The sequence below is a fragment of the Budorcas taxicolor genome, chromosome 11, assembly GCF_023091745.1.
Source record: "Budorcas taxicolor isolate Tak-1 chromosome 11, Takin1.1, whole genome shotgun sequence".
In the NCBI taxonomy this organism is placed as follows: domain Eukaryota; kingdom Metazoa; phylum Chordata; class Mammalia; order Artiodactyla; family Bovidae; genus Budorcas; species Budorcas taxicolor.
In genome coordinates this window covers 131,775,205-131,798,905 of record NC_068920.1, presented here as the reverse complement: position 1 = coordinate 131,798,905, position 23,701 = coordinate 131,775,205, and the positions used below count along the sequence as shown (strand labels likewise).

Genomic DNA, 23,701 nt, shown 5'->3' with positions numbered 1-23,701 from the left:
ATGGGTGGAACTGGGTCTTGTTTCGGGTTTGTTGTCCTCCTAGCCAACTAGTTCAATGTTTTGTCCACAGTAGCCTTTAGAACGGAGAAGGCAATGGCAACCCACTCCAGTCCTCTTGCCTGGAAAATCCCACGAACGGAGGAGCCTGGTAGGCTGCAGTCCATGGGGTCGCTAAGGGTCGGACACGACTGAGCAACTTCACTTTCACCTTTCACTTTCCTGCATTGGAGAAGGAAATGGCAACCCACTCCAGTGTTCTTGCCTTGAGAATCCCAGGGATGGGGGAGCCTGGTAGGCTGCAGTCCATGGGGTCGCTAAGGGTCGGACACGACTGAGCAACTTCACTTTCACCTTTCACTTTCCTGCATTGGAGAAGGAAATGGCAACCCACTCCAGTGTTCTTGCCTTGAGAATCCCAGGGATGGGGGAGCCTGGTGGGCTGCCGTCTATGGGGTCGCACAGAGTTGGACACGACTGAAGTGACTTAGCAGCAGATGTCTGGGGAGAGGGGTATCACAAGTTGTTCATCTCAACTTTTAAAAATATGTATATATTCCTAAGGGCTTTCCTGATAGCTCAGTTGGTCAAGAATCTGCCTGCAATGCAGGAGACCTGGCTTGGTTTGATCCCTGGTTTGGGAAGATCCCTGGAAGAAGGGAAAGGCTACCCACATAAAAAAATGTGTATATTTCTAGAAAAACCCACATTTAAACAAGGAGGCCAACAACTACAAGTGTTTGGAAACCAATAGATTAGGTGATTTCCTAATCCCATTCCAGTTCTAACATTTGTAACAGTTTGTGAATATACTGCAACATTCTTTCTAGGGTAGTGGAAACTTTTGCAAGATCCCTGGCAGATGTCAGCCTGGCACCCTTTGCTTAATTATCCCCAGGAAGCTCACACTTCAGGAGACAGCCTTGTCTGACTCAGGCTCTTTACCTGATTAGCTCCAGTCCCTCAATTTACACAGTTCCTGTATGATTAGGGCAGGGAGAATCCTCTAAGAGATACTGGAGAAATGCAGTTAGGAAGCAAGAGAATTCGATATCACAAACTTTTAACTAAAAGTTTCTATACACAAAATACCATGCTAGAGGAGTGAATTTACACTAGCAAATGTAATAGGAGACCAAATGTGCCAAATTGGAAAGTTGTAGTTTGAAGTCAGATTATCACCACTCAGCAGTTCTATGACCTTCAGACTGCTTAAGCTCTCAGAATCTTTATCAAGTAAAATGGGGCAATATTGACTTTATGGGGTTAAATTAAGTAATATATGTTAAAGTACTTGAAATAGATCAAATGCCTAATATATATTCATTTAGCCTCATTTCCTTCCTCTTGGGAACACATGGGAGAGAATAATTTTCACTGGAGAAATCTGGGAAGCCCTTTGGTGAAGGTTAGAATTTGAGCTGGAACCTTGAACAATGAATAGTACTTAGGTGGAGATGGTGGAAAAGGACATTCCAGAGGGACTAGTTAGAGCAAAGGCACAAAGGAAGAAAAGTGCAGGAACCCATGGATAAGGAATGGTTGGAAGGGGGATGGCCTGGGGAGTAAATGGTTTACGGTAGAGAAAGGAAGCAAGGGCTGAGAGCATTTTCTTGATTTTCTTTTGGAGGCTGAGATGAGGGCAGAACCAGCAGCAGGGCAGAACCAGCAGCAGGGCAGGCCTGCCAATACCAGCCTACAGCCTCAACGGCATGGGTCCCCAGACCCCATCTTTCTACCACTAAAAGTGGGATTTCATGATGCAGTGCCAAGGGGCTGCTGTGTAGAATGAGCAAAGCAACGCTGCAATGGAAAGCACTTCCCTACCAACTGTCACAAAAACAAACTGGCATAATCTGAGCTAGCACAATAGGATGGTGCAATACTTGGCACTGACGTGAGTTGTGGTCCCTCTGCTGCTAATGGTCTGGGTTGCCTCCAGGTCTGTTTCCTCTTCTGCACAGGAAAGGAATTGAACTACTTGATTCCCTTCCCCTTAAAGGACATTCTCTGACATATGATAAATTCTCCACTGAAGAGGCAGAAAGTTCTTCTCAGATATTTGGCCAATCAGTCTAGAGTGCCAGTGGGTTTTGTTCCAAGAAGGCACTGAACTAATCTCCACTCCCTTCAATAGGAGCTGGCTGTGTGCTTTTCTCTACTTCCTGAAGTCAGCTGACTCTTCCCCTGCTCCCCACAACCAAACCTCAGGTTATACTCATACATTCGAAGACTATTGTTTGCCTAGTTCTCCTTGGTGGCGGGGGGTGGGGTGGAGTGGGAGGGTGGTCCATCCTTGCTTAACAGGCAATACTGCCATCACTATGAGCCTGCAACATCCCACAAGAGGACTCTTAACAAGATGAGATATACTGCTGTGCTTGGATTTTAAATACCTCCTATACAGAGAACTGAAATAAAGTAGCTAAATATGTTTAATAAGTCAACAATGTGACAGAAGGATCAAAAATCATGACGTGTAAAAGAATGGTTAAAGTAATTGATGATATTTAATCTAGAGAAGAAAAGACTTGGGAAACACATGATAGCTATTTTTAAATACTTAAAAGAGCAATCACAGGGAAGAGTGACTAGATTTCCTAACACCCATGGTAAAATGTATAGAGGTATATACTCTTTGACTTGATATAAAGGAAGATTTTAAAAACATGACTGTCTAGGAGTGCTCAAGAAGGGTCAGATGACCAGTGATTGGGAATATTTCATAAGCAGGAGCAAGTAAGATCTGAGCCACTCTTCTGTTGGCAGGGCGTCTGTGGTGTGTTCCTTAGTTAAGGAAGTCCTATAAGCAGCTTCAGTCCAATGAGTTACCATCACCTGCTCGTGGGCCGGTGTGTTGGGTACTCTAAAGAGGAAGTTAGGAAGGCAGTAATATTGGATCCAGAGTATAGTCAGACAGGAGCCTTCATGCAGATACCCTTTCCAGTTCTCCAAACACCCACTCACATGTGGTCTCAAAAACACCCAGTACCTTTACTTAGCTTTACCCACTTCACAATATGCTCAATATGAGCAATTTGACTCCCAAGCCTAGGTCAGGCTGAGTGTTTCTTGTGAGTCATAGTTTTATGCTGAGACTTGAGAGTTTGTGGAGGGAGAACCCCCCTGCCCGCGGGGGGCCATGATGACAGAAGTCTGTGGAAGGAGAGGGATCTAAGGGGTCCTGGGGAGGCAGGTCTAAAGATCCAGGCCTGGCAGCATCACTGTCCAGGAAGGCCCCAGTTCCTATGGCTGTGTGCTCGGAGCCAACTGTTCTCGGCAGACTTCATTCCAAGGGTCCTGTGGGGACCATGACTAGGGACCGGGCAGGAGGCAATGGCTGGTTGGAGGAAAGCCAGGCCCTGAAGAGGGGGAGGCCAGCTGGAACATAGCACTGAAATGGGCTCGGCTTTCAAGCTGCATACGGTGGCCCAATGGACAGGTGAGTCCACGGACAAAATGGATCCGAACCAGCCCCGACTGCCCTCCAGAGACCAGCCATCCATAGGAGTCCAGGTTTGGACTGAAACGTACCTGTGAAAAGAACAGAAAACAAAAGCGATGCTCAGAGTTGGTACTTCAGGGTGAGTCCTAGCTCTAAGAGCAAAAAGAAGGGCCGCAATCTGAAAGAACAGGACCATGATGGGGTGAGAAGCAGGACGAGAAGACCATGAAGGATGTGTTTGTCATGCTCTGGAGGATGAGGGTGTGGAGCTGTTTCTCCTCCTTTGCCATCTCTGTTACCTTTTCCTCTCCGATTTCATGGCTCACAGGCTGAGTTGGGAGGAGTTGAGAGGTAAGGTTCCTACCTTATGAATAGCTTCCAGCTGCAGCCGGTCCAGGCAGAGCCGCGTTTGCCCCTCTCCCTCCTGCATGCGCAGCATCGGTTCTCTGTGGGGCAGACCGTGGAACGAACGCTGGGGAGGAGGGTATGAGAGGAGAGAGAAAGCGAGCAGATTCTTAGTTTTGCATCTTTCTGCTGCAACTCCTCTAGATCCCCTGCTATACAAGGACTCACGTCTTCTACGTTTTCTAATGCTGCACCCATTCTCCTGGCCTCAATTTACCAAATCTGTGTCTTGAAACAGCAAGTAGTGATGATTGACCGTTTCAGCGTAAGTTCGAGCCTTGGGAGGGTTGGGGGCCCCAGATGACGCAGAAGTGTGGTCTTGACCTTCAGGACTGTCCTGATATGGTATCAGATCTGCTTTATATATAGGCTAGAAAGAAGAATGTGAGATTAGGTCCTGTAATACTGAAGACCAGGTAAAAGTAAAAGAGAGAAATTTGGTTTGCAGCAGGAAAGACTTTAGGGTAGAAGAAAAGGGTATGTTTAAACCTATGTTCAGATACACGAGGGTAGGGGAGATTATGTACAACTCTATGCTAAGACTTCTGGGGAGAATACTGGGGCTGGGAGACTCTTCTGCTACTTGGCAGCACTAATTTGGGAGGTCAGGTGGATTAGGACCCAACAGATGGTGCTATTAAATATTCATATACGTACGAATCTTCGATCTAAAGGTCGCTTGACATTTGTTGGGTTCAGTGCCATATCAGGCAATATAGCTGCAATGAGCTCTCCAGATATATCTCCTGCGGCTATTGTCCCGAGCCAGTCAGATCCTGAAAGACTCTAATAGGAAGAGACAGATATTTGTCATTCACTCACTCACTCATTAATTCAGTTCTGTGAATTGGTAAAAACTGCACAGTCTGAGGGGGGAGAGACATATTCACATAAACAAGCATAAATAAGTTTAACATAATCCATATCCTTGATGACAATTACCAAACACCTATCTTCTCTCTCTTTCCAAACCTATGGCCTCTTTCTGACCACCACTAGGAACCGTTTGCCTATGTACTGAAGGTTTGGAAGAGAGGGGCTCACCCAGACAGTGCCTTTTCGAGGAGCAGTGAAATAGGCCTTGAAACCAAGGTAACCAGCATCAATGTAGTGAATTCCACAGAGTCCATAACTGTAAGAGAGAAAAGAAAATCTTCCTTTTTCTAAGATTAGACTCATTTCTTCCCCCAAAATCCAGACTCCCTCAGTGAAACAACCCTCCTCTCCCCACAACAAACTGGCACAATGCACCCCAACCCTGAGGGCCTGTTCCCAGAGCTCATCCTCTCTCCATCCTGCCGTACGAGGCATAGCAGTTGTCCTGAGCCACAGTGACACCATTGTAGGGGAGCAGCCAGGCCAGCTCTGTACTCAAGAAGCGCTTGATAGAGTTTATTGGTTCATAAGGTCGTCGAAGGTCCCAAAATTTGATTTTCCGGTCACTCCCTGCAGAGGCTAGGAAATGACTGTGGCAAGATGAGAGAAAGAGATGATCAAATCTGAACAACTCTGGAAGAGTCAGCCTGTCCTCACCTCCCACCGCCACAACCCCCTGTTCCATACCTGTTAGCTTTGCACCACTGAAGAGTACGCACAGCCTGGTCATGGGCTAGGAAACACTGGAAGGGGTAGAGCTTCAAGGAGCCATCAGAGAGCCGTATCCGCTGCAGGGGCGAGTTCGTGGGGAGGTTCCATAAAACCACCATGCCTGAGGGTCAGGAAAGAATGCGTAGGTGTTACGGTCAGGTTATTGCTTCCCTGGTGGCTCAGTGGTAAAGAATCCACCTGCCAATAAAGAAGATGCAGGTGACATGGGTTTGATCCTCTGGAGGAGGAAATGGCAACCCACTCGTCTTCTTGCTGGGAAAATCCCATGGACAGAGGAGCCTGGCAGGCTACAGTCCATGGGGTGGCAAAGAGTTGGACACGACTGAGCACAGCACACAATAATCTCTTTTCCTTGCTCTAATTTCTTTCTCTGGCTCCTAGGACCTATGTCTTCTACTCTCAGATCGATCCCTTATGAGAGACTGGAGGGATCATGATTAGCTAGCCAACATTCCCTCCATGGTTTAAAGACTCAACCTGATATTTTTAGTTCCAGTGCTCATCAACATAAAAGTAATAGCTTAGTTTGAGATCTACTATTGAAAGATAGATTGAATGCACCCAGTAAATAAAAGTCAAAGGTATTTTTCTTATTTTTAAAGGATAAACCCTTTAGGACAAGGGTTGGCAAACTATAGCCCGGGGGCCAAACACAGCTTGCTGCCTGTTTTGGTAAGTCTGACTGGAACACGACCACACCCATTTGTTTCCCTGAGGTCTGTGGCTGCTTTCACTTTACAATGGCGGAGGTGGATGGTTCCAACAATGGCCAAACAGCCCACAGAGCATAAAATGTTCACTGTCTGAACCTGAACAGAAATGTTTGCCAACTCTACTCTATGGCAAAGAGAACAGGCAAAGAGCCAAAAGCAACATGTAGCGGAATAGAAAACAAATGGACAAATAAACTAACTGGGCTGATCCAAAGCAAGCTGACCAGCCTGGCAGAGGATGAGGTAAACAAAAGTGTAACTGTGATCAATGTAAAAGACATCCCCTTTTTATATAGAAACTCAGTAAATGTAACACTTATGAGCCTTTCTTGAAAAAACTTGACAGTGAATTACAGCTAAGCAATTTAAATAACAGAGCCACCGAGGGGGAGCCTGAGATGAAAGGTCTGGTGGAGACAGGCACTCTTTTCAATATAGAGTTAAGATTTAGTAATTCTGGGAATTAAGATGGCAAAGCAGCGTCAAGTATCACATACCTTGACAATGTAAGAATAAGACCACCAAAAGGGACACAGGAGATTGTGAGAGGGATGAAAAAAAGCAGGGTAAGAGTGCTAACTTCCTCATCCCCAGCAGAAAGTCTACTGGTGTGCCTAAAAGTGAAACTGTTATTTAAAATCAGTAACAACTGGGACTTCCCTGCTGGTCCAGTGGTTAAGGATTCACTTTGCAACGCTGGGGATTCAGGTTCGACCCCTGCTTGGGGAATTAAGATACTACATGCCACAGAGCAACTTAGTTGAGCCCTCGTGGCACAACTAGAGAGTCCATGCACCACAAGGAAGGATCCCACATGATGCAACCAAGATCTAATTCACACAAGTAAAAACAGTAACAACCTAATGATACCAATTACTTAATGTTACTTAAAATTTTTAATTTTTCCCTTTTTAATCTTAAAGTCTCTTTATGGTCCCATTTTTATAGAATTCTTTCTCTTTCCATCTTTTATACATGCATAGAGAACAGCAAGAAATGATGTTTATCTATTCTTAATTTTTTTTTTCTGAGTGGAAAAAGTCTAGTGATATTTTTCCCTTCTCTGTATTTTTTCTACAAGCATGAATATTTATAACTACATAATGTTGAACACTGAACCAAAAGGGAAACAACAACCAAAAAACAAGCATATATGAAAATTTAAAGAGCAACAGTTCCCTATGTTTTGTTTTTTACCATTGTAATATCCAGCAGCCAGGTGGTGGTGGGGCCGGGTGGGCATCCAAGCCAGGCTAAGGCACTGACCACACTCAGAGGGGTCTGAAGCTTGCATAGACCCTACCTGGAGGGTTGCCACACATTGAACCTGCAGGGACAGAGAGACAAGACCAGGATTAGGCATAACTACTGTCTGGAATGAAGGCTCAAATCAGTGTTTAGTCAGCACGGGGTGGGAGATTTTCCAGAGGTGGAAGGAGACTCATTGTGGAATTGGTAAGGGAGGCGCTAGAAGATGGAGCCTCGGCTAAGGGAGCAGGCTCCTCACTCACCTTATAGATGGCAGGCTTCACTGCATCTGTGAGGAAGAAGGGCAGAAACTGAAGTTCTAGATCCAGACGGCTGGGGTCCCAACCAGGCTGAGCATGCAGACCAGCACCCCTGCCCTCTCAACAATGCCCCTCCCTCTCACTTTTCTCTTGCCACCAGCAATGTGTGAACTTGCCTCTGCCTGCCCCCAGATCCTTCTTTCTTCCTGTTCTACTTGACTGTGCCCTTCCTCCTATGAGAATGGCTAATCTCTCCACTCTGCTCTTCTCTCATCCTCTCTTTCCTTACCTAGAACGTGGCTCATCTGATCTCCCCTTCTGCACTCTCCACTTTCTCTCCTGCTATTGGGTCACTCGCAAGCACAGAAGTAAAACATGCACTCTTGTCTCTGGTTAATCAAATGAACAAACCAAAGCCTTCCTTTACCCCTTATTTTGGCCACACCTCGTGGCATGTGAGACCTTAGTTCTCTGACCAGGGATTGAACCTGTGCCCCCGCTTGCATTGGAAGGGTGGCTTCTTAACCACTGGGCTGCAAAGGAACCCTCCCCCTTTACCCCTCATTCACTTCCAGCCACCGCCCTCATTTATTATGATCTCCTTCACAGACTAACATCCTGAAAGAACTGTCTGTACACCTCTGTCCTAACTTCCTTAATTCCCACTCCCTTCTCAATCCATGCCTAACACCAGAAACCACTAAATAGGGGATTTCTCAGGGTTTAAACCTAGGGGCCCTCTTCTTTAAACATGTAGTACTGTTGAAAAACAAATTTAATCAAATGGGAGCTGCCTTTCTCTGCCCCTTCCTCTTCATGCTCACCTTCAGCTCCATATTCTCCTTCCCTTCACATGAGAGAGCGTGTTCTCATGTATGTTTGGTGGTGAGGGAGGGAGAGGTAAGGACAGGGCTGGGGGAGGAAGAGGAGTGTGGCAGGAGACAAGCGCCAGGCACCAGCCTCAGCCTGCGGCAGCCCCTCACACAGCCAGCTAACTGGGGCAGTGAGAGGGGGAAGACCTGAGAGCAAGGAGAGCATGGAAGTAGGGAGATCAAAGACAATGTGCTCCAAGAAGGCAGTTACAAGACTGCAAGAGAGAGGACAGCTTGCAGGCTGCCAAAGAGAGAAGTAAAAGAATGGGGAAGAGTGAAGTCAGAATGGGAGGAGTGACTGGGTAAGGCTCTGCACTGGAGACACTGGGCCTGGAGGAGTTTTGGGGTGCGGGGATGGATAGGCCCTTCTAAGCTCTGGCCACAACTCCAGCAGCCCCATTCTCCTTGGGGGCAGTACTCACCTAGGGGCTGCTGAGCCAGCAGGGCCTCGGGATGGGGAAGGCTGAACAGCAGCACCTTCCCATCTGAGCAGGCAAGAGCCAGGAGACCCAGTCGGGGCAGGAGAGGAGCCTAGAGGGTGACACCAGATCTGTACTGAGACTTGCTGCAGGCAGGCATGTCTCAGAAAATGCGTGAGCTTCTGGTCCCCGAAAGTCTGATATGGAGTTGCTGGAAAAACTCCACCCCCCACTCTCCAACTTCCCTTTCTCCAACTCTGGGAAGACCCAAGTCCCCTTCGTCCTGGCTGAGGCCAAAGGCCACCCCACAGTCAAGTGGGAAGTACCTTCCGAGGGGTGCCTGGAAGTTCCCATGCTCCACTGGGGCAGAACTTGAGGTCCCAGATGCAGCCATGGTCACAAGCTATCCCGTAGACAAAGTGGGCTCTGTTGCCAAGACTGAGAGAGAGAGCATGTGCAGAGAATGGGTAGGAAGGAAGGGTCTAGAGCTTCTAGAGCCTGTGTTCCCCTTGTCTCAACCCAGTCTGAGCCTTCCCCTGCTCCCAGCCCAGCCCACCCTTCTTTCCTCCTCCACCACTCTCCCCTGGCAGTGTCCCAGCCCCACCTCACCAGCTTTCTTGCTGCAAGGTCCCAAGGTCCCAGAGCTGGAGCAGCCCAGGGCCCGAATACAGCTGGCTCAGTGAGTGTGTCTCATTCATGTCAGGGCTGGAGAAAAGAGCCACATACTGCGAGGCTGCTGACCCCTCTGGCACCGGGCACCAGTCCAGAGCCCAGAGTGGGCCCCCCGTGAAGAAAGACACATCCAAGCGCTCTGGGTGTGCTGTGATAGAGCTAAATCTAGAGAAAAGGCAAAGATGAAAAAACGGAGCTAGTAAAAGGCAGTAAGGACTTCAGTAGATGAATGGATAAATAAACTGTGATACATCCAGACAACGGAACAGTATTTGGCATGAAAAAGAAATGACCTATCAAGCCATGAAAAGGCATGAAGGAAACTTGAATGCACATTACTAACTGAAAGAAGCCCACCTGAAAAGGCTACATACTGTATGATTCCAACTATAAGACATCCTGGAGAAGGGAAAACTATGGAAACAGTAAAAAGGTCAGTGATAACCAGAGGCTGAGGGTGGGAGAGGTAGGGGATGAACAGGCAGAACACAGAGTATTTTTAGGGCAATGAAAATACTCTGTATGATACCATAATGATGGATATCTGTCACTAAACCTTTGACCAAACCCATAAAATGTACAACAGTAAGAGTGAACCCAAAAGTAAACTATGGACTTTGAGCAATTGTGATGTGTTGGTGCAGGTTCATCAATCATAACAAATGCGCCCCTCTGGTGAGCGATTGTTGATAATGGGGAAGGCTGTGCTTGTCAGGGTGGGGAGAGAGGGAGAATATGGGAACTCTCTGTATCCCCCTCTCAGTTTTGTTGTGAACCTAATACTGTTCTTAAAAAAGACTGAAAAAAAAAACAAAAAAAAAGCAACGCAGACAGAATGGGAGCACCACCTGGAGCTCCTGACTTAAGCAAGCACCAGAACATCACTCACAGTCTACAAGTGAGACCAGGCCTAGCCACCATGTTATCTTCCTCCCTTCCTTCCCCAAGTCTGTCTAGCTCCAGGCTCACCTTCAAAGGCGACAGCCCATGCATTCTGATTCACTACAGTGTTCACTCTAGGGCCAGTCTGTCCAGGTCTAGCTGAGTAGATGTGACCTTGAAAACTTGTTCCACCCTCAACCTCCCTAGGCTTCCTCAGTCTGGCCAGCAGAGATAAGCGCTACAGATTAGAGGGGGCTGAGCAAATATAGGCAGCTCTCCTAGCCTTGGGACCAACTAGACCAGCATTCAGGGAAGAACAGAGCCAATCTCCCATCCCTTTTGACATCCCTTTTTCCTACTTCTGTCTCCCAGAATCAGAAAAAAGAGATGCAATCATCACCTGTTTATTCTGTAGAGGGTGCCATCTTCAGGAAGTCCTTCACGTTGTACAGAAAACAGCGGGGACTTCTCCTCCTGGGGCAGGTAGGGAGCTGCCTCACTAGGGGATGGCAAAGGGAACAAACAGTCTAAATGAGGAGAAGTTTCACCTGTACTGGGATTCTCATGATCAATCTAGAGTCCTCAGTTACCCTTCTGTCTCCAGGGGTGTCACCCGCTCCTAGATTTCAAAGATGCCCCTTCAACTTACAGTTCAGATAACAAGCGCCACTTCCAGGCTAAAGGAATCCATTCCGCAAACTCCCAGTATGAATGCTTCTGATCTCGGCTGGAGGAGCAGAAGTAGCATTAGTGAAGGAAGAAAGATTCCAGAGCAGCACTGCCCCATAACTTTCTGTGAGGATGGGAGCAATCTGTTATCTGTGCTAATCTAACACACGAGCTGCAAGTAGCTATTGGGCACTTAAATGTGGCTAGAGCAACTGAGAAACTGGACTTTTAATTATATTTCATTAATTTTAAATGAAATTTAAATGGCTTCGTGCAGCTTGTGGCTACCATATTGGACAGCACAGCTTGAGAGCTTCTGCCTTTGCAGCAGTACCTTTGAGTTACAAATGTCTTCCCCGTGTTCTACCCTCGGGTGCCTGCTCCCCCTTTCTCACAGCCCCACTGCTAGGCTGGGTCCTCGGTCTTCCTTTGCTCTCCACCCCTACCTTTCATCCCCAGCTCCCGTTCCCCAAGTCTCACATATCCTTGGTGAGATGAAGGCACTTCCAAACAGGGGCCATGATGTGATTTGGTAAGCCGTTGTGAGCCATTCCCCGGACGTGTGGCTTCTGCTTCTGAGGATCAAATTGAAGAAAGTGTAAGTTAGAGAATTTTACAGGTTAGAGAAAGTCCTCAGGAGGGAGCTGTCTCAGCTCTTTCTTCTCCTGGTACTACTTGCTCTCTGATTTTTCTCCTATCGGCATCTTAAACGATTTGTATCTTAACCATTACAAGGACCTCTCCATCTTTTGCTCTTACTTCTCCAGCAAAACCTGCTCTCTATTTCCTGTTCATCTCCCTTGGTGTGTCTCTACAGCACTTAATTCAGAGCACGCCTATTTGCTTCCTGAAGCTCCTGCCCTGGGGGCAGTCTCTCCTTATTCCTTCCACCGCTATACCTTCCTGGTCTCTCCCTCCTTTGAGGGTTAGTCACTGACGGTATTCCCTAGAGTTCCTGTGTCTTCCAACCCTCAATACATGTACTCCTGGTAATCTCATCCTTTGACTCATGGCTTTGAGCCCCATTTTTATGCCTGACTGCATCTTAGCAAATGTAACCTTTACTCGGTCTCAACTTTTCTACAAAATCTAGACTCATACAGTGTGGTGCTGAGCCATATTAGAACTTGAGGCAAAAGTGAGTATCACTAGTATACTTCCTGCCTTTATTGAAAATTTTTATATTTTCTTTCAGCATATTGAAAATTTTTATATTTTCTTCTTTTCTTAGTATTTTCTTCAGCATAGATTTGTCGCATTAATTTTTATTTTAAAAATGTTGCAGTGAGACATTTATCTTTATTAGAGGGTTTTGGTGCTCCCTTAAATGCACCTGGGAGGAGTAAAGCACTGGTCCCGTATATCTGACTGGCAACCAGATGTCTCCAGAAGGATGGCCCTTGACCCACTGGCCCCTCCAACTCGACATGTCAGACAGTAAACTCATCACTTTGCCTGCCTACCTTCCCCCTTCCTACATCCCCCAACCTTTCTGTGTTCCCAAGTTCAGTGTATGAGAGCACCATCAAAGTTGGAAACTCCTACCCTTTCCTCTCCTTCAACTCCCAACTGCTATTAATTCTCTTACATATCTCTTGTATCTGTCTCCTCATCTTTTTTTCCTCCACTGCTTAGTTTAGGCCCTTACCACCTTTCACCTAGAGAACTGAAGGTGTCTTCTCATTGCCAACTGCAAATTAACCTATTTTCCTAACCGATCATGTTCTTTTCCTATCTAAAAACCATCGTCGTACAGAGTTTCTGTTTGAGATGACAAAAGTTTTAGAAATGGCTAGTGGTGATGGTTACACTACATTGTGAATGTACTGAATGCCCCTGAATTGTACATTTTAAAACAGTAAATTTTGTTATATCTATTTTACCATAATTATACACGCACATACTCTTTGTTGGCTCCTACCAGTTTCATTTCTTTCATCCTCTCTAGTCTAATCTTCCCCACTTTAACCCAGGCCCTATGCTACAGCCACAACCAATTTCTGGGAAATCATCCTCTCTGGAAAACTTCTATTCCTTTCAAGACCTAACTCAACTAGCGTTTCTTTATGAAGTCTAAGCAGTTAACCATCCTTTCTCTATATGCCTAAAGCATTCTGTTCACTCCTGGTGCAGCATTTATTACACTGTAAGCTTTGTAATGGAGGACCCTGTCTTATTCATGATTGTATTTCCTAGCACAGAGGAGATGCTCAGTGTATGAACAAATAATCTTGTTTAGCTACACCCTCAGCTCCCAAAATCTCAACTGTGTTTGAAGTTGCTCTTTCTTAACGTTCCCCTGTTTTGGCCATCCTAGTTACTAGGCTAAAGCCTTCCTTCTGGGCACCCTGCTGATCCTCCCAATAATCCTATTTCTCCCTCCACTTTCTTGTCCAATCAGGTTACCTGAGTAGATCCTCGGGCAGTGCTTCGGGGTGCTGCAGGCTCAGGGTCAGAAGAGTTCTCACTTGGGGCCTCGCTTTCTTCTGCTTCTTCAGCCTCAACCTGGAGAACAAAGTCTTCATCCCGTGCGGTGTTATCCCCTTCTCCACGGAGACAGGCTGCCTGCGGCTGGATTATCTTCGGTTGGGTAGGGCTGCTCACCTGGGGGCCCTCAGGACAGGACACTGGAGTAGGCAGGGCTGTTGAGAGCTCTTCCGCCAGTTCCTGAAGATATAGAAGTGCCCTGCAGGACAGGGCAGAGTCAGAGCCATAGCACAGCCACTTCACCCAGAGTCCCCTCTGCCTGACACTTGGCTGATTCTCATCCCACTAGATCCTCCCAGTGACCATGTGAAATGGCTACTAATTTCCCTTCCCCTTTGACAGATGTAGAAACAGAAATCCAGGAAAGTTAGGTAACTTGGCCAAGATGATTCGGATCACATTGTGGAATCTGAACCCAGGTCTTCTGACTCCAAGTCTGAAGTACCTCACACTCTACCACAGTCAGAGATCACTGAGGGAAAATGGAAAGGATGGAAGGACATATATATGCTGACGTATACAGCGCAGTGAAACTGCAGTGAAGACTTGGAGGAAATAGTGGAAAATGTGATAGGATGAGGTACAGAAAGAAACGGCCCACAGACAGAATTTAACCACAGACAGAAACTGCTGTTGTAAGACCTAGAAGATTGCTCAAGTGCCCAGAACCCAGCACCACCCCTGCTTACCTGACACCTCACCACAGTCCACTTATCTCTCCAGCATCTGCCCCACCCCCACCCCTTCATCCCAGCCCCCCTCCACCAAGCTGCGCCCCACAATCCTTACACTTGGGCAGCCCTTCGGCGGGGTCGTTCCCCAGGAGGGGTCTCAAAGTCCTCAGGGGGCATCTTTGGATGTGGAGATTCTGGCTGATCTAGGCCTTTGGACAACTTCAGCAGTAGCAGATCTGCCTTGGACTTTCGACCTCGTTTCTTAGGCATGGGGGTGGACAGAGGGTTGGATTGATCTAAGAGACCAGGAACCCGAGGGGCTGATGGAGAATTAGGCTGCTGGGGCCTTTTGGGGCCTTTCCGTGTCCTACCACCTCTCTTCGGGCCAGGCTTTGAGGCCCTAGGCTTTGGGACCTTTGACATCTCTGAAGAAAGATCTGTAGAGAAGAATATGGGTCTGTGAGATGGGACCAGAGCTCAAACCTCTTTGGAACAGATTACACCATATCCAGGTTGTAAAGTCCTATGAGCTTGACCTGCTCTCATTCATCTTAAGCTGAGCATGGGGGGCTAAAAGGCTGAAAGGTCAAGGGACATACCTTCCTGTTGCAGTCTGGAGAGGCTTTCCTGCTCTGGAAGGAGCCTGCTCTCATCAAGAGAATCATCATATCCAGGGAAAGGGGTAGATAATGGCATCTCTATGGAAGCCTCCACACTGGTTGTTTCTGAGGAGGCCTTGACATCAAGCTGGTTCAGCACCTCTTGTCCAGGAGAGTCTACCACAGTCATGCTCCCCACGGGGCCGGCCTCCTCCAGAGCCATATAGCCGACCCCGTAGGTATCCATCAGCACCCCAAAAAATGGCTGCCCCTGCATGCAAGAGACGTACAAATGACTAGAAGGAAAAAGCTTCTGGTAAGAGCTCAGATTTTTCCACTTTCCTGTCTTTCTCTTCTCATCATTGTTCCTTCAACCTCCCCCCCACCTTCCCCACCAACCAGAAACCCAAACTCTGGTCATTCATTCATTCAGCAGTAATTCCTAAGCATCTTCTATATAACAGGCACTATTCCAGGAACTGGTAACATGACAATAAGCAAGGCAGACAAGGTGCCTGACCTCATGGAACTGACAATGAACAAACAATAACAAGCTATCATTTAGTAAATGCTTACTGTGTGCCAAGTACTGTTCTAAGTGCTTTATTTAGATGATTTAAAGCGAATGAACAATTATTTAACCCCTTTCTCTGAAACCTACTGAAATGAATCACTCCTCTCTAAAAAAAAATGAGAAAAAAAAAATCACCTGTTATGAAGCAGGGAAGGGCCACAAGTTTCTAAAATAAACTATAAAGTATAGCTGCCAGATACTATAAAATTTAGATCAAACTGAAGGAGGACAGGATGACTAGAGCTAACATCCATCTTTGTGAATATTAGTCAAGGTGCAGATTTATTTAAGGATAGGTAATTTCTAGTGTCCTGCTAGCAATCTTTCAGGTGGATGGGGGAGGTGGTAGCCTATGAGACAATTAAGGAACATCCCACTACATTAAGAAACTATTTAGACATTGAAGAATAGACTAAAAAATAGTCACGGATCTTCATTTTCTTCAAACCCAAAAAGTCAGCTATGCAACCACGGACCAAAGTAAACTGACAATGATAAACAAACCAGTGACTGCCACACCGAAAACCTGAGCAACAGAGAACTCTACAAGGGCCCAGTTTGTGACCAGAATAACCTACCTGTTTGTGACAAAAGGGAAGAAATAACTCAGATCAAAGGAGGAATCTCTGTATATGTCTTAAGGATGAAGAATTCATCAGCCTCAGTGGAAAGTGTGTTAATACAAATACCATAAGAAATATCATACAAATTAAAATTTCCAACTGTCTCTCTTCAAGAAGATATCCTTATGAACTACAGTAACAGCCAACTCTCTAACTCAGGTGCTAAGGATACATTATAACACTATATGCTAAAGATAGGATATAACAATATCAAGGTAAATAGAGGTCAATGAGACTCCACCTACATTATTCTCTTTGTTGCTGTTTAGTTGCCAAGTGGTATCCTGTTCTTTGCAACCCCATGGACAGTAGCTCACCAGGCTCCTCTGTCCCTGGGATTTCCCAGGAAAGAAGACCAGAGTGAGCTGATATTTCCTTCTCCAGTGGATCTTCCTGACCCAGGGATTGAACCTGCATCTCTAGCATTGGCAGGCAGGTTCTTTACCACTGAGCCACCAGGGAAGCCGACATTGTTCTCTGGTAAACAGCAAACCCTGAGAGAACTACTCCATTCAAAATCAGGAATAAGCAAAAAGGATCCAATGGGACCTATGCATAGTTGCTACAGAAAGAATAAAAAGGACTCAAATGAAAGGTGAAAAGGACCGTTTCAAGGAATGTCTCCAGAAAACAAGAAATTTTCCAACAAAAACTTCTACATTTCCAAAAAAGCCAGAGACTGTGAAATCCAAGAAATAAGAGATCAAAGAAGAGATAAAACAATGGCAAGGCAAAAAAAAAAAAAAAAAAGAGTTGGTAGTCATAAGGAAAGAAACTGAATAAAAGAAAGGAAAATCAGAGGAGAAGCAAAATGCTGAAACTACTGAAAAGACAATCAGGGGTATGAAAGGTGTTTGAGAGAAACCATGCAGGCTACAAAGAGATAATGGTGACTAGTGAAAAGATGGTATGGGTGAAAAGAGAAAGTGGGGAGCCAATATATGAATAATTGCTATTTCTAAAGAACAGAGAAGAAAAATGGGACTAGAAAAAAATGTTCAAAGACCTAACAAAAGAAAATTTCCTGAAATGAAAAACAGAAAGTGTACTTTCCTGAAGTAAAGCAAGATCTCAGCCTAAAGTTAAAAGGGCTTATCATATAAAAAGGACACAAAAATCAATAAAGACTCATCAAGAAATATTTGAATGAAAACTAAACTTCTCCTACAAGTCGGGGTGGGAGGGAATCAGGTCAGCCTGGGAGTTCTCAGAAACATTTGATGCCAGAGGATAAAGAAACAGAAGGATCAAGAGAATTCTTAATTGTCATTCATGTAAAGATAACAGGATGACATTCTAAATATAGAAACTTCTACAAGTTTCTAGAAATTGCAAAAGTAATCCCCCGAACAGAGGAAGGATTAGGGGGAAAAAAAAAGTTTAGGAACAAGTACTTATCAAACTGAGAAGTAGTTCATAGCTGCTGGTTCAAGAACCACCTGGCCTCTCTCTGCCACAGTAGGGAGTCACAGCTGAATCAAGAAGCCCCTGCCATAGGTGATGGCTCCATAAACAAGCTGCCTCTGCAATAATCAGAAAGTGACTGACTGAGGCAGACTCTTCTCTGGCTTGCAGATCCAGAACTGTGTCACTGCCACAATCTGCGAAAGCAAAATGCATGCCCTCTGGCCTGCCTCCTCTCTAAACTCAAGTCTAAATTTGAGTTCTTCAAGAGCATATTTGATTTGCAAGACCTAAATTATATTCAGAATCTTGAATGGAAAAATCCCAGGAAGTAGAGTTTCTAGCTTTCCAGGCTCACAAGTGGAGGTTGCTCATTCTCTCGAATTCCACTTACCCCAGGGTAGAAAGTGGGATCAGTGTTTTCTCAGTTCCTCTCCAGTGCCAATTCTTGACCGAAAAGTCCTCCCCATCTTGTAAAACCTTGTTCCTTCCAAGCCTGTAAAATCTGGCTAAATCACTGGTATCCACTCCACTGTCACACCCTGGACCTTGCCAACATATAAAACCTTCTTTTAACTTCCAAAATCACTAAGACACCCACTATCTGATCACGACCTCCCATCATTACAGCCAGGTTGCTCAACTATGATCACTATATCTGCTCTTCACCATGTTAATTACTCCACTATCTACCGATCACTCCAGTTTCTCCCTGTGTCAGCCATATCCCATCTAGTTTAGACTCCTTTATTTTAATCAGATTCTTGTTGATATTACAAACTTCCTTTCTTTTCATCTTTTTGTTTCATAGGCCTGGCAAAACTCAAGTCCTGGATGAACCAATCACCTATTGCAACCAGCGCATCTAAGCTGGTTGGGCACTAAAGTCAAACTTTCTTTCTGTCAGCTCCCATACCCTCTCCTTTAGTGTCTAATCCCATAGTCTTCAGCAAATGACTAAGTCTTAGATTTCTGAAACAAAAACTAAAAACCAGCGGTCAAGAATTCGCCTTGCAATGCAGGGGCAGGTTCGATCCCTAGTCAAGGAACTAAGACTCTATGTGTCACAGAGCAACTGAGGCCCTGTGCCACAACTAGAGAATCTGTGCACCACAAGGAAGATTTTGTGTGCTGCAACCAAGACCTGACATAGTCAAAAAAATATTCAAAAAGAAAAAACCAAAAGCCATACTTCAATTTCTTGTCAAATAACTAACACTCCCTGCTTCTGAGTCTGACGTCCACTTTCTGAAGTCAAGCTTTCCAGTTATGTTCTAGCTCCATGCCCTCTCTGGGCCCACCCAAGGGAACTAGCAAGGCTTATCTTTTCCCTTTCCCTTGCTTCCTTCTAAACTGGAGCAAACGCCTTCTAAAACTTAACAATTCACTTGTTTCTTGTCTTTACACCTAGTTGGCAGCTTTTTTGCTTATCTGCAAACTCACTGCTTTTGTCCTTCCAAAGTATTCAATTTAGTATGCCTTCTTTTCTTTTTTAGGTTTGTATAAAACCTTTAGTTGATACAAAATACTTATAAATATGTGTAAAATGTAAATAACAATAAAACACCTGTGTATCTGCCATATTTCAACTCAGTTTTAATAGAAATGTAACTTGTACATACTCAAATTTTCTTAAAGTTTAAACATATGTCACAAATATATAAATATAGTGACAAATCAATTGACATTAAAAATGATGGGAAACAATACAATAACTCTTGGCAAGCATTCAGATCAACTAGTGAGAGTACTCAGTTCAGACCTACAGGAAAAAAACCTATAGGCTTCGAGAATTCAGTGTGCCACGGGCATCAGTTTGTATGCTTTATAGAGGAAATGGAGAATGTCAGTTAATAGAGGGAGTTAGTTAAATAAACATCAGTTAAGAGAACTTCTATATGTCTTGAAGATTTCTCCATATCTGTACACATACATCTATCTCATTCTTCTGGGTTACTATGTGGTGTTCCATAGGATTATAGTTTATTTGGATATTTCCCATTTAATGAACAATTGGATTATAATACTATTACAAATACTATTGCAATGAATATTCAAGTATAGATCTCTTCAGTAATGAGAAATTATTTTTCTAGAATAATCATCTGAAGTGAAATTACTGGGTTAAAGGTACACACATTTCAAAATTTGATACTTCCAAACAGGTCGCCAAGATGAAAATCAATTTATACTCCCACTAACTGTAAAAATGGGTATACTCATTTAACTACCCTTGTCAATCTTCGATTTTTGCCAGTCTGATGGGTGAAAAAATTCCTCCTTGTGTGTGCTTTTAGTCACTCAGTCATGTCGGACTCTTTGTAATCCAGGCAAGAATACTGGAGTGGGTTGCCATGCCCTCCCTCAGGGGATTTTCCTGACCCAGGGACAACCCATTTGAAGTTTCCCTCATTGCAGGCAGATTCTTTACCCACCAGGGAAGCCCATTTATTTGCATTGTCCTGATAATAACTGAGGTTAGCAACTTCTTTTTTATATGTTGGACATCTATGTCTTTTATGAATTGCCCATTTCTGTAGGACAAATTGATCATTTTCTTATTGATCTGTGGAGTTATGTTGTGAATATTTTTCTCTCTGTATCTACCTTTTTTAACTTTGCTTATAATGTTTCTTGCAAAACTAAGGTTAAATTTTATGAGTTAAATTTCTCAGTCTTCTCCTTTATGGCTTTTGTGTCTTTGTGGCCACCCTGCCTCACACAGGATCTCAGCTGCAGACCAGGGATTGAACCCCTGCCTCCTGCAGTGGACGTGGAGAGTCCTAACCACTAGACCACCAGGAAATTCCTCTTTAAAAAGGTATTTCCTACCCCATTGATAATAATATCAGAATATAAAATATCTTCTTTTATTGTTTCTAATGATTTGTCTAGTTTTAGATCTTACATGTAGCTCTTTAGTCCCTCTGGATTTTTTAATAAGAGATATGGATATTTACTTATTCCATATCTATTTTCTTTATAAGTTTCATAAGATAGGGACCTTGTCTGTCTGATTCATTATTGTATCCAGAAACTGGTACATGGTAAGTGCAATCATTAACCTTTGTTGATTTAAGGACTAACTTCTCAAGGTACAAGAATCTCTATAAGGATTCACTTAGAGAAGGCAGGAGCAGGGCGTGGTGGTTAATTTCCATTTTTGACTTTACAATACAAATTTTGGACACAAGCAAAAGAGGTTTAGTAAATCTGTACCAGGATTTACAAAATTTTAAATCTGCACCCCAAATTGTCTGGTTCCCATGCTGCTCCAAGGCTGCCAGCCTGATCTCCCCAATCACGGAAAATGATTAGGTAACCCTGTTCTGCAGGTAGGGAAGTATTTTACACACACTACATGGTCTAATACACTATTTCCAAAGTGTTCCTATGGTACAACTGGTGGTCTGCAAGATGACTTCTGATACAAAATTGAACAATTTAATTTGATTCATTATGTTTTTATTTTAACTTGTATTTAAAAAAAACCTTAACTAGTCCATGAAACCCATGGACTAGTTAGATCAAGACTAAAGCACTTAAACCTTAAAATTAAATCAATTTAAAGAAAACAATTAAGAAAGTACTACAGTTGATAAGAAACGGTAGCAAAATGGAACGAAGGCACAGGAATGACGTTTGTGTAACAATATGCCGCTGGGGCCATGGGGCTTGCTTGCACCCTGCACTTTTAACGAAGTGAGTTTCGCGGGTGAAGCTGAAGTCGCCACCTCTCCCTTCCCGAACAGAAAGCCAAGTTGCTGCGTGATAAAAGGACTAGATTGGGAAACATAACTGGCCCCTGGCTGCGCCAATGGGGTTGCAGCGCGCGGGGCACAACCCCCAGGGTTAGAAGGACCTCGCCGAGGAAGAGGCTGAACACACTACAATGAGAAGACTTGACCCGCCACCCCTCTAGGGGTGACCGCTTGCCCTTTCTCAGTTCTGGGAGTGGGGTTAGCTTTCACCACTAGCCTGTTCGGGAAGTGAGCCGTGAGTTTCCTAAGGCTGAGGACTACAGTAGGTTCGCAGAGTTCGAGGTTTGCAATGTTCGCAGCGCCGGGGCCCGGACACAGGATAAGATGTAACGGACACCTCACTGGGGAAGAAGGCGAAACCCGAGGAGATCAGAGATAGGGGCTGCCACCGTGGGTTAGGGAGGTGGGAGCACGGCGGTTTCCGTAGGAGCTCGGGGGCTGGAGGTCGCGATGCTGAGCAGAGGCGGAAAAGCGGAGCCGGAATTGGTTCCCAATGTCTTAGTGCTACCAAAAAAAGAAGGGGGGGGTAGTAACCGTGGGGCCCCTCACACCCCGCTGCGGTACACTCACCCTCACCAAAGTCCTTCCGGAAGTCCAAGTTCGAAGATGGCGCCGCCTGTCTGGTCGCCGTTTTATGACGAAATCTAGTAGCTACTCTTCATTGACGTCCCCCCCCTCAGTGCACAAGGTAAACACGTGGGTTTGGTCGGGAATTTGTGCCCCAGGACGTTTTCTATTAGACTATGTATTCCATAATGCAGTGCGGCGAGCGTCCCCAAGCCCGTCGCAGCGGGCGCCGCTCCCGGGCCTCCGAGGCGCGGGGGACGCGGCACGGCCTTATGGGAATTGCAGTGTCCCGAAGGGAAGACTGACGCCTGCGCGATGACGGCCGTCGCGCCCCCGCGGGTTCCCACGCGGCTTCTATGCGAGCCTCGAGAGTGCGGGCGCCCAGGCCCGAGTGTCGCTCCCGACCGCTGAATCCTGGCTTTGTGTGGAGACTACTGGCCCGTGGCGGGCAGGGCCGGGCAGACCAGAGTACTTACCCGCAACCCCCGCGCCGTCGAGCGGAAGCCTGGGAGACAAAGGAATCCGTGCCTTGGGCCGCGGGGGGACGACTCCGGCTTCCGCCCCAGGGCAGCCCCCAGCAGATCCAGCCACTAGTGAAGCCAGGGATGGACCCGAGACCGAAACACAGTGAAGGGGAGGAGCAGAAGAAAAGCCTGGCCTGGAGACGCTCTACTCAAATGATCCTCAGGCTTGGACCCTCCCCTTGGTCGTAGGCCTCTCCCCACTCCCTCCCTGGGTGGTCGGTTGTGGTTGGAGAAAGAATGCAACAAACTTCTGCCGTTTCCTGAGGCATTTAAAGCTGTAAATCACACAGGTCTGCATATACCGAATAGGAGAGTTCAGGACGTAGAAATATGGACAGGAAAGGATGGGGTAAACCAATCTTTTCCCAGATAATCTCATCTATTAAATTCCCTTGGTTACACAAAATATTTATGAAAAGCAAGGGAGAAGCTAGCCAGGATTTAAAAGCTAGAGCAAGGGGACTCCCATCCATTCGTCTTAAGTGGCCTAAGACAAGCTATGACTGTGCTGTGGCTTAGGACAGGCTTTGTGAGAGTGCTGAAGTGGGTGCAGTGGAGGCTGTGTTTCCTCTCAATTTCAAGCATTTCTCATTAAAAAATTTGTTTCAACCATTTATTTCTCTAATGAACAAACCTGACTCTTTTCCATTCCTGTTGCCTCAGATTAGATTATCTTTGACTTCAACTATTGCAAAATCTTTCTCCTATTAATAATTGTATCTATTTGGGGGATAAGACATTCACATGATTCAAAATTCAAAAAATGTATAGGGTATAGTGAAGAGTCTTTTCCACTTCTCTCTCGTCTCCCAGACCACGTCTACCTAGGCAGTTTCTTGTTACAAGTCCAAGACATTTTCTGTATTTATACTCATGCAAATACATATACAGCTTTCCCCATTTTAATTCAAACAGCATCCAAGTTGTCCTGCACCTTACTTTTAACTGAGTGTACCTTGGAGACTATTCCATTGCTACACATAAAAACCTTCCTTATTGTTATTTCTTGTGTGTGCTCAGTTGTTAAGTCGTGTCCAACTCTTCGAGACCCTGTAGACTGTAGCCCACCGGGCTCCTGTTCATGGGACTTCCCAGGCGAGAAATACTTGAGTGGGTTTCCCATTTCCTTCTCTAAGAAATCTTCCTGACGCAGGGAGAGAACCTGTAGTCTCCTGCATTGGTATGCAGATTCTTTACCACAGAGTCACCTGGGAAGCCCCTATCATTGCTTAGTATGTAATTATATAAATATAGTGTTAGTTCTTATTATTAATGGGTATCTAGGTGGTTTCCAGTCT

The 23,701-nt window shown here is 45.4% G+C and overlaps 1 protein-coding gene across 3 annotated transcripts; it reads right to left on the bottom strand.

The window, feature by feature from the left end:
* Positions 1–2,534: 2,534 nt before the first annotated feature.
* On the bottom strand, positions 2,535–22,438 carry GTF3C2 (general transcription factor IIIC subunit 2). Of its 3 annotated transcripts, none has more exons than XM_052647851.1 (19): positions 22,356–22,438; positions 14,951–15,221; positions 14,467–14,788; positions 13,597–13,876; positions 11,671–11,765; positions 11,171–11,248; positions 10,922–11,020; positions 9,577–9,804; positions 9,294–9,405; positions 8,971–9,079; positions 7,680–7,705; positions 7,366–7,495; positions 5,411–5,555; positions 5,152–5,313; positions 4,892–4,979; positions 4,505–4,633; positions 4,065–4,217; positions 3,807–3,914; positions 2,535–3,531 (listed from the first exon to the last, which is right to left on the bottom strand). In XM_052647851.1, the coding sequence occupies exons 2-19, from the start codon at positions 15,195–15,197 to the stop codon at positions 3,313–3,315; spliced, it is 2,730 nt and encodes a 909-aa protein (XP_052503811.1). In that variant the 5' UTR covers positions 15,198–15,221; positions 22,356–22,438; the 3' UTR covers positions 2,535–3,312. The 3 variants fall into 3 exon arrangements, with proteins under 3 accessions (XP_052503811.1, XP_052503810.1, XP_052503812.1); XM_052647850.1 differs by lacking the exon at positions 22,356–22,438 and adding an exon at positions 21,883–22,027; XM_052647852.1 differs by lacking the exon at positions 22,356–22,438 and adding an exon at positions 21,883–22,027 and having other exon boundaries at positions 2,535–2,863.
* Positions 22,439–23,701: the final 1,263 nt, after the last annotated feature.